At 33.4% G+C, this 9,786-nt stretch overlaps 1 protein-coding gene across 4 annotated transcripts in view; it reads left to right on the top strand.

Annotated features, from left to right (window-relative positions):
• LOC107617394 (callose synthase 9) overlaps window positions 1–5,099 on the top strand; it is a 32,325-nt gene extending 27,226 nt beyond the window's left edge. For 2 of the 4 annotated variants that reach the window (XM_021110875.1, XM_016319152.2), the window contains 12 exons: window positions 65–117; window positions 192–368; window positions 1,508–1,555; window positions 2,134–2,292; window positions 2,602–2,715; window positions 2,791–2,879; window positions 3,100–3,258; window positions 3,334–3,436; window positions 3,609–3,728; window positions 3,993–4,043; window positions 4,136–4,318; window positions 4,625–4,861. In XM_021110875.1, the coding sequence (XP_020966534.1) occupies window positions 65–117; window positions 192–368; window positions 1,508–1,555; window positions 2,134–2,292; window positions 2,602–2,715; window positions 2,791–2,879; window positions 3,100–3,258; window positions 3,334–3,436; window positions 3,609–3,728; window positions 3,993–4,043; window positions 4,136–4,318; window positions 4,625–4,861 (1,493 nt within the window). Of the gene's footprint in view, window positions 1–64; window positions 118–191; window positions 369–1,475; window positions 1,556–2,133; window positions 2,293–2,601; window positions 2,716–2,790; window positions 2,880–3,099; window positions 3,259–3,333; window positions 3,437–3,608; window positions 3,729–3,992; window positions 4,044–4,135; window positions 4,319–4,624 lie in introns of those variants that run through there. The other 2 variants (XM_016319150.2, XM_021110876.1) reach the window with 2 other exon arrangements.

The raw sequence follows: 9,786 nt of genomic DNA, 5'->3' as shown, positions 1-9,786 counted from the left end.
CCCCCCCCCCCCCTCCCCCAAAAAAAATTTTCTGTTCATTTTCTTGATTATTGTTAATATGCAGGATTCAATTCTACCTTGCGTCAAGGAAATGTTACCCATCATGAATATATTCAGGTGAGGCATGTTCGTTTATCACAATGTTGTATGAGTATCAATAATAAACCCTGTTCTAAGAGTAAAAATTACAGGTCGGCAAGGGAAGGGATGTTGGACTCAATCAAATTGCAGTATTTGAAGGGAAAGTTTCTGGTGGTAATGGTGAACAAGTTCTCAGTCGGGATGTGTACAGACTTGGGCAACTTCTCGATTTCTTCCGGATGATGTCCTTCTATTTTACAACAGTTGGATACTACTTTTGTACCATGGTATGCCATTTGTTTTTAACTATTTTAAGTATTGATTGGCCAATTATTTTATAATTGTTTATAATGGAGGTTAGAAGTCAATAAAGTGGCATGATGAAGACCCCATGACTCTGTACTGATAAATATTAATAAAACCAATTCTACGACCTAGTAGTATAACAGTGAGTCTAGACTACCTCCCTGCACAGCATGTTAGTTGAGGCTAGACAGAAAGAACACAACAATAAAGTTTATTATAGGCTTTAAGACTCACAGGCCATAGTTGTTGATATTCCCAAGCTTGTTACTAATAAAGCCAAAAGACTTGGTAGACAAACTCAAAAGTTGATGAAGTAATTACCACGTGTATCCTATTACAATTACTTCTGAGATGTAACTTGATCATTCAATGGAGCACAATCCTCCTAAGTGCCTATGACTATAAAAGAATTTACTAGTGATAATTCGTAGATCTTATACATATGCTTAAAGGCTTGTTTGGAAGAAATGGTGTAAGAGGGCAAGGTGTGGAGTCGTGCAGCCAGGTTGTCAAATATGTGTTGGAAGATTGTTTTGAAGGGGTGGCAGGGGACATGGAAGCCCTCCCTTGCCTTTGCAAACAATGAAAATAACGACCCCGTCAGAGACAAGATGCAAAGCACTCCCTTCTCCACCCAGCTTCCAAACAAGAGAGAGATTTCTCACCGACTCCTCCCCTTTTTACTTGTCATCAATGAATTTTCCCTCCCACCTCAGAAAATCTCCCAAACATATCCTAAGGTGGTTTATGTAAAGAAAACCAGAAGCAGGCAAAGAGGCTCATGACAAAATTAGGCAAATGGGATATTTTATTTTTGTTTACCAGGGGATAGAAGACAAGCTACCGGGACTTTACGAGTCTAGCAGAGACTTTAAAACAAGGCCTTACACTCATTCTATTTATGCATATCATGGAATGAAAATTTTCGTGCCTTATATAGAATTATTCTCACCTGCACACTTATATACCAACACCTAACCTTCATTCTGTTTATGCATATCATGAAATGAAATTATTCATGCCTTATTTATAATCATCCTCGCCTTTGCACTACATCAACTCATACCTGAACTATTCCACTTCTGAAGGATTTCCTCCCCTTTTCTTGGTCATCTTGCAGTTAACTGTGCTGACTGTATACATCTTTCTTTATGGGAAAGCATATCTGGTAAGTTGGATTTCATTAATTTTTTACTGTTGTAAATTTTTGCATGATTTCTTGATTACACCTAGTGGTGGTGGTGGTTGTGTTTGCTCTTGTTCATGTTGCGTGTGATTCTGTTTCATGATAATTTGTGCAAATTCTGTATTCATTGTGATCTTTATGACTAAGGTTGGTCTTAAATGTGAGATAATATTACATTGCTCTTAACTTGTTTGCTGGTGGGGTTCTTTCGCCAAGTTTTCAAATGCAAAATAACAAAACTCATCTAAAATTGCAAAGCATACACAAGTTTAGGTGAACTTAATAGTATAGTTCTTGTAAAATCCTAAACTCAATTGAGTCCCTAAACTTGCAAGCTATTTGTAAGAGGTCACAAATTAATTCAAGTGCTTGATAACCTTGTTCAAACTTTTCCTTTTACTGATAAATGAGAATGTTGCACAAGCTAAGGGTTCAAGAACATAATTAGAGCAGCTACTTACAATGAATATTGGCAAATACATATGGCTAGTGTTTTGTTCTGCGGATCTTTCACTTTGACTTTTCTTCTATTATATCAATTAAGTGAAATCTGTCTCCAGGCACTATCTGGTGTTGGCGAAACCATTGAAGAAAGGGCCAGGATAATGAAGAATGCTGCCCTGACTGCTGCATTGAATACACAGTTTCTCTTTCAGATTGGTGTCTTCACAGCCGTGCCAATGGTCCTGGGCTTCATTCTTGAACAAGGCTTCTTGAGGGTAAGTGTATATTGCCAGCTACTTGCAAATAATGTGAAATCCATGCCTGTGTGCACACGTTTTTTGCCGTGCGTATCTCTAGATTTGAGATAGGGCAGCTTGGTGTATCCAGGTTTTGTCCCTTCTCAGGAAGTGTTATTTTTGTAAGGCAGTAACTTCCCATACATGTTTCACAAGGCAAGATTTGGAAACCAGATGTTTGCTCAACTCCCATCATAGCTGTTGCCTTTAATGCTCCTTTCTTTTGGGGGAGGGGGAATAAATTTCTTCCTTTTTTGATTTGGTCTTTCAATTTTGATTGCTTTGCAGGCTGTTGTCAGTTTTGTCACAATGCAGTTCCAGCTGTGCTCTGTTTTTTTCACATTTTCATTGGGTACCAAAACTCACTATTTTGGTCGGACCATTCTCCATGGTGGTGCTAGGGTTTGTCTGCCTACCTTATCATGTATCTTTTTCTATTAACTCTTTTCGACTGCTAATATATTCATTTGTGAACAGTATCAAGCAACTGGCCGCGGGTTTGTTGTCCGCCATATCAAATTTTCAGAGAATTACAGACTTTACTCTCGTAGTCATTTCGTTAAAGCGTGAGGCTCCTTTAACTCAGAAGGCATTGCATAAGTGAAATATCTACATGTAATTTTGTGATTGAAAGTGACGCAGATATCTAAGATCCTCAAATAAAAGTTGAAATTTGATTCCTTTGACAGATTAAGTTTCCCGAATTCCAAAGAATTTCATTACACACAATCTGCAATTCATATCCCTCTCTATCCCATAAGCATGCTAATTCGTCTTCTTCTTCAGGCTGGAAGTTGTGCTTCTGTTGATTGTATATCTTGCTTATGGGTATAATAATGGAGGTGCAGTCTCATACATTCTTCTGACAGTAAGCAGTTGGTTTATGGCTCTGTCCTGGTTATTTGCTCCCTATTTATTCAACCCGTCTGGATTTGAGTGGCAAAAGTAAGTATTATCTTTGTAATCTCTCTGGCATTGGTTTCAGTTTTACTGATTCAGCCTCTTGTGGTGTCATTTAAGGGTAGTGGAAGACTTCAGAGATTGGACAAATTGGCTGCTTTACAGAGGTGGCATTGGTGTCAAGGGAGAAGAAAGCTGGGAAGCTTGGTGGGATGAAGAACTGGTATTGAATATATAACTAGTCATTTTTAAAATTGTTTGCATCTCTATTTGTATCTATAGACTCTAGCTGGTCCATCAAACTTCACTTCCTCCTTACCCTAATATTAGAGTTAAGTTTTCTTTATTCAGTGATATTTTCCACTTATAGTTTTCATAAATTATCATGTCAACAGGCCCATATCAAGAGTTTTGGTTCAAGGATAGCAGAGACCATCCTGAGTCTAAGATTTTTCATCTTCCAGTATGGCATTGTGTACAAGCTTAATGTGCAAGGATCAGATACTTCATTGAGGGTATAACAAACTAGGAGGACAACTCTTCCCTCTTATCTTATTTTGAGTGTTTTAAAATTTCAACATGAAAAGTTAATCAAGTTTGCATAGTTACAACTCCATTTGCAGTTTTTTTGGTTCTTGTTATACGCTTTATTGTTTTTATCTTCACTGATAGAACTTATGCAGGCAGTTTGATGTACTAAAGAAAAACTTTTAAACATATTTACTTGTATTCAATGAGCTCCCAGTCAACTAATCAATCAGGTTTGGTATTTTGGATAGGTTTATGGCCTGTCATGGGTGGTGTTGGCCGTGCTTATATTGCTTTTCAAGGTGCGAAAATGTATTGCCTGTGGTATATAGCGTGTGTATCAGTAACTTTGCATCTTCATTCCTGAGGTTGGCCTTGTATTGTTATTCTATAGGTATTTACCTTCAGTCAGAAGATATCAGTCAATTTCCAGCTTTTGTTACGCTTTATACAAGGAGTCTCCCTCTTGTTGGCACTGGCTGGTATAGCCGTTGCAGTTGCATTGACAAAGTTGTCCATACCTGACATATTTGCTTCGATATTGGCATTTATTCCCACCGGATGGGGAATTCTTTCTGTGAGTTCTCTTTTTCCTGATCTTCATGTCTTAACTTTCTTTTATACTTGTCAGACAGAGATACTTGCATGATCTCCTACTTAGATTGAGTGGACATAACTCAAAAGGAGAATGATATATCTTGTTCCATACAGGGATTGATTGTTAATCTTATCCATTTTAACCATTTCTTTTGACTAAAACAGTACCACTGTCCAAACAAAGCTCACTGAATTGAGGAGATAATGTATGAAATGGTTTTAATAATTATTTCGTTTTGTAGTACTACTATTTGATTTTTCTACGTTGGTTCATGTCCATGTGTAGATTGCTGCTGCTTGGAAGCCTGTGATGAAGAAGCTGGGACTATGGAAATCCGTTCGATCAATTGCTCGCCTGTATGATGCTGGCATGGGAATGATTATCTTTATACCCATTGCATTCTTTTCATGGTTCCCATTTGTATCAACATTCCAAACTCGCCTCATGTTTAACCAAGCCTTTAGCAGAGGTCTAGAAATTTCCCTTATCCTTGCCGGGAACAATCCCAATACTGGGATATAGTTGTACCTGTTCTTGTACTTAGAGCTTATGTCTTACCCCCCACAGATGAGTATTGTTGAAGGGAGGTCATAGTTTGTATATTTCCTCGTAGGATGTTTAGATTTCCCGTAGGTATCTTCATTTTGTATCATCATTTCTTCTAGTGTATGTCATTTAAATCGTTTGAAGTATCGTTGAAACAAATATCCGCAAATCTCAGTTTTGACTTTCGTTATATTGTGATATCCCGGTTGCTTTATTTTGTGGTCCTACTTTAGATCTCTTGCGCTCTTCTAAACCCGTAACTAATGTATATCTTGGAATGAGAAATTAAAAATCAAAATCACTAAATAGGTAACAATTTTTTATATATTTGAATTAATATTAGTTAATATTTTCTTCACTAAAAGTGTTAGTTCTTTAGTATTTTCTAAATTCTTTAACTTGCATAATAGAAAAAGCTGCTTAATAGGATAGCTGTTAAGCCACCAGTTCTCCAGATTTCACGAAAGACAAAACCCACCTGACGTTGAGTGCAATTCATGTGTATAATAAGGTCAAATCCATCTGATTCTTTGTTTAGTCTTTTGATACTCTTTTTTGCTACAAAATTGTAAATAGATCTTTAACATATTGGATATCAATATGTTTATAAAATGTGACACTTAAACGTCACTATTCTCATGGATAACAATAATGTTACTAGCAAGCTACTGGTATATTGATACATATATAATACAAAATGAATATAAGTCCACAAGTTACTTGCTACGTTTGGTAGGTGAGATATGGATAGAGCCATTGTGTCGTAAGATATTGAATTAGTGTATTTTGTGTCCTTTTTTATAGGAACATAGAAATACTGAACGAAAACAATTTATTATTGTTTTTTATTATCATTGTCGAATTTTTATAATTATATTTTTTTATTATTTTATTTTTTATTTTAAATTGTGTGAAGAAAAAAATGAAGGTAAATTGAATTTTTTATTATTTGTTCTATTGTGTATTTACTTTATTACCAAACAAAATATAAAAATACTAATTGTGTCTTTGGTCCTTTGTATTCTATTTTCAATGTCTTGTTTTAGGCTTTTGGCCTATTCTCAAAATCAAATGCCACTTCTTCCCAACAAGTACTTAACCCAAGTACTTAACCCGCAAATGAGGCTTTGGTTAAGTGGTTATGTATTGCCTCTTAATATGTTGTACACGGGTTCAAATCTTGGCAATGGCCAAAGTAAAGAAGTCACATTTATCCCACATTCAAAATCCAAAAGAGTCACATCCAAAACTCAACGGCACACTTTGAAAACTTAGAGAAGTCATCTTCCGCCGCCGTTCGTCCGCGTCACCGTCCTCCTCGGCCCTCATCCTCGATGCTGCCTTCTTCCACCTCGGCGCTCATCTACAACGTCACATTCCTCTCCTTCCAAGCTTATCTTCATCGCCGCCGTCGTTAGTCTCTGCCCGCACTCTCCTCCTCCCGCGTCGGTCTCCTCCCCCTGCGCAGCTCTTGCACACCGCGCTTCTCCTCCTGTGCAGCTCCGTCACTCCGCGCTACTCCCCTTACTCTCCCTGTGCAGCTCTGTCGTGCGGCCTTCCTCCTCCACGCCGCTTCTCAGTCAGGTCGCCTTCTTCCTCCACGCCGCTCCCCCCGCGTCGGAAACACTCATGAGTATTTGGATGTGGCTGTGTTGATAATTTTTGTTCACTGTTGTGAATGATTTGTAGTGCTTTCTCTCCCGTATCTTATCCTTTTTTTTTCTGTTAATAAACGTATGCTGATCTTACTGGCTTTTTTTTTTCTCGATCAATAAAAAGCATCATAATTTTGGATGTGTTTATATTGTTCTTGTTTTTTTTATTAATTAAAGTATAATTTTGGATGTGTTTATGCTGTTTTTTAATTTGGTTAATGAAAGGCTGTGTAATTTTAAATGTGTTTTATGTGTTTTAGATGTGTTTATATTGTTGTTTTTTTAATTCTGGTTACTGAACAGTTGCATAATTTTAGATGTGTTTATGTGTTTAATTGCAACCAGCTGAACTTGTAATCAAACTTGTAGTGGTTTGTCTCCTTTTTTTCAATTAATGAAAGACAACATGATTTTAGATGTGTTTATATTATTTTTTATTTTTCTCTCGATTAATGAAAGGTAACATAATTTTGGACGTTTTTGTTGTTCTTGTTTTTTTTTTTTTTTTGAATAATCAAAGGCAACATAATTTTAAATGTGTTTGTGTTTAATTGGACCAGCTGAATTTATAATGATATTCTAGTTTCGAATGTGTAGATAAAATATTTACATGAGTTTTTTTTATTTGAAGCAAAGAACTTTACTATATGAGAGAATAATATAGTTTTTACTAAAGAGAGAGTGTGTGTGAACAAGAGATTGGTGATGATTACATTACGAGAGAGGGAGAAAATAAAGGAAATGCTTTATTATAGTAATAAGAAGTTAGAGATTCTTTAAAATAAGAGTGGTTTCTTAAAAATAGGAAATATGATTAATTAAAAAATTAAAATAATAAAATATTATATTTAAAGGCCGACTAAAAACTGATTTATATTGTACAAGTAGTCAACTCTAAATAAAAGTCTTATGTATATGAGTGTAATGTGTGTTAATATAGCCTAAAATTGAGAGCAATCCAATATATCTAAAAAAAAAAAAACGATAAACTTGCTTTTATAGCTTCTCATTATTCTTAAAAGAATTGCGAGAGGTAACACTCCAGGCTTGTACGTGTCTCACTCCATTTGGGTTATTGGTGAATGAACTATTAAAATTAGATTATACATAGATTGTGACATGAGGACTGAGGAGTTTAATCGTTATTTTGTGGTTATTAATTTATATTTTTAGGTGTTAGAATGTTCAGTTTAATTTCATATATTTTTATTTATTTATTCCGAATTTTGTATTTATAGTATATTAAAATTAAATTTAAATAATTATATAAAAAATATTAGATGACTAATATTTTTTTTTTAGATTTTATTTTGTATTTGAACCAATATTAATCATTTTCTCATTTTTATTAAAAATATTTAATTATACTACTTAAAATATATCATACACATTAAAATTAATTAAATATATTACACAAATACTTAATGAATAATTCCGTGGTTAATCTTTTACGAGCAAATATCATTTTTTAAAAACAGTAGTCCATTAGAATTGTACTAATTATTTATCACAGTTTTTGTTCTTCCAATATTATATTTGAAGAAAAAAAAAGTAAATGTTGAATAATATTTTCACTCTTATTTATTACTATCATCTCACTAAATTCCTCACCTTCTTAAAAGATTTATTACCATTGATTAGTCAAAGCACCATCAATATTTTTGCTATTGAAGAGTTACTGAAGAACAAAATCAATATCATCATGATTATTCATTCATATATAACCATAGCTCGAATTCACAATTTGGTAGAACCCACGCACAACAAAACAATTTATATAAAGACCATTGTCCAAATACATAACTAACATCACTAAAACCACACAATTCAACGAAATATAAATTTTCTTTTATACATCATTTTAACCTTTTGTCTCTTTATTTGATCTCTCAATTTATATAAACTGAAATTTTTATGTATGATCCATTTTTCTTGTACGGAAGACTTTGGATTCTTCTATCATCATTATCGTTAACAACATCATTATACCTTTTTCTAATTAGTATTATCTGAATTTTCGTGATAATAGTACTACTGATATTGTTTTTAATTACTTCGTTGTTACTGCTATTATTGTGATTACTAATTAACTATCTTTATTCCTCTTCCTACTCCTCCTTATGACACCAATACTACTTCTCAAAGAATTTTTCAAAAACGGAAGACCCATCCAACTACTAACATGCTACTGGTATATTGATACATACATATATAATACAAAATGACTACAAGTCCATAAGTTACTTTTCCTCTCTACTAGTAAGGGTGTACATGGATTAGATAAAGTTGGATTTGTTTTGACTTATATTCGATTTTAATAATGAGTGGATCTATTTTTTAGATTCTTATCCGATTCTAAATACGAGGAATTTTACTAATTTCGGGTCACACTAAAACCAAATCTAAATTGGTGAAACTCAAGTCTTGATAAATTTTATGTCAAAAAATTATGATATACTTATTTATAAAAAAATATACTTGTTACGGTGAAATTGATATCCATATTTGAATTTTAATTTGTCCATAAATTTTAATTTCATACTTCTTTGATCTATTTTCTAATTCATTTGATTAAAAATATAATAATAAACTTATAATTAATATAATATAATATTAAAATTAATTTAAAAAATATATAATTTTTTTAGTTTTCTTAGAGTGCATATAGATTGGATAAAACTAGATTTATCTTGATTCGGACTTGACTCTAAATAATGATCAGTCTATTTTTAAGATTCTTATTCATCTCTAAACCCGATAAAATCACACCAAATTAATTCTTAAAGTGTTCGAATTCAAACCGAATCTACAAACTGAACCAAGCCATATACACCCTAACTAAACCCCTTGAACTTATTTTTATAGCTTCTCATTATTCTTTTCTTGAAAAAAAATTACCACAGAGGGGACAATCCCTGGCGTATTCGCATGATTGGACAGCGTTTCACTTCACATGCACAGTTCAAGTTCATTAGTATCTATCTTTTACATTATCAATATGTTCATCTTTGGTAGTTTGGTTGAATGTTATTCTGTCAGTTCTAGTTTCGGTATGATTTTAACCTAATGTGTATTCTATTTTTATTGAGTTATTGGAGAATGAACTGTTAAAATTAGATCAAAAATAGACAATGGTTATACTAAGTTATAAGAAGAAATACAAGACTATTTTAGTTATATTTATGATCGTATTTTAACTATATATTTAAATATTTTTGTCAATTAATTTTAATTAAATTAATTTAA

Source organism: Arachis ipaensis, chromosome B09, assembly GCF_000816755.2.
Source record: "Arachis ipaensis cultivar K30076 chromosome B09, Araip1.1, whole genome shotgun sequence".
Classification (NCBI taxonomy): Eukaryota; Viridiplantae; Streptophyta; class Magnoliopsida; order Fabales; family Fabaceae; genus Arachis; species Arachis ipaensis.
The sequence above is the reverse complement of the archived record's forward strand: the minus strand, read 5'-3'. Positions and strand labels throughout refer to the sequence as shown.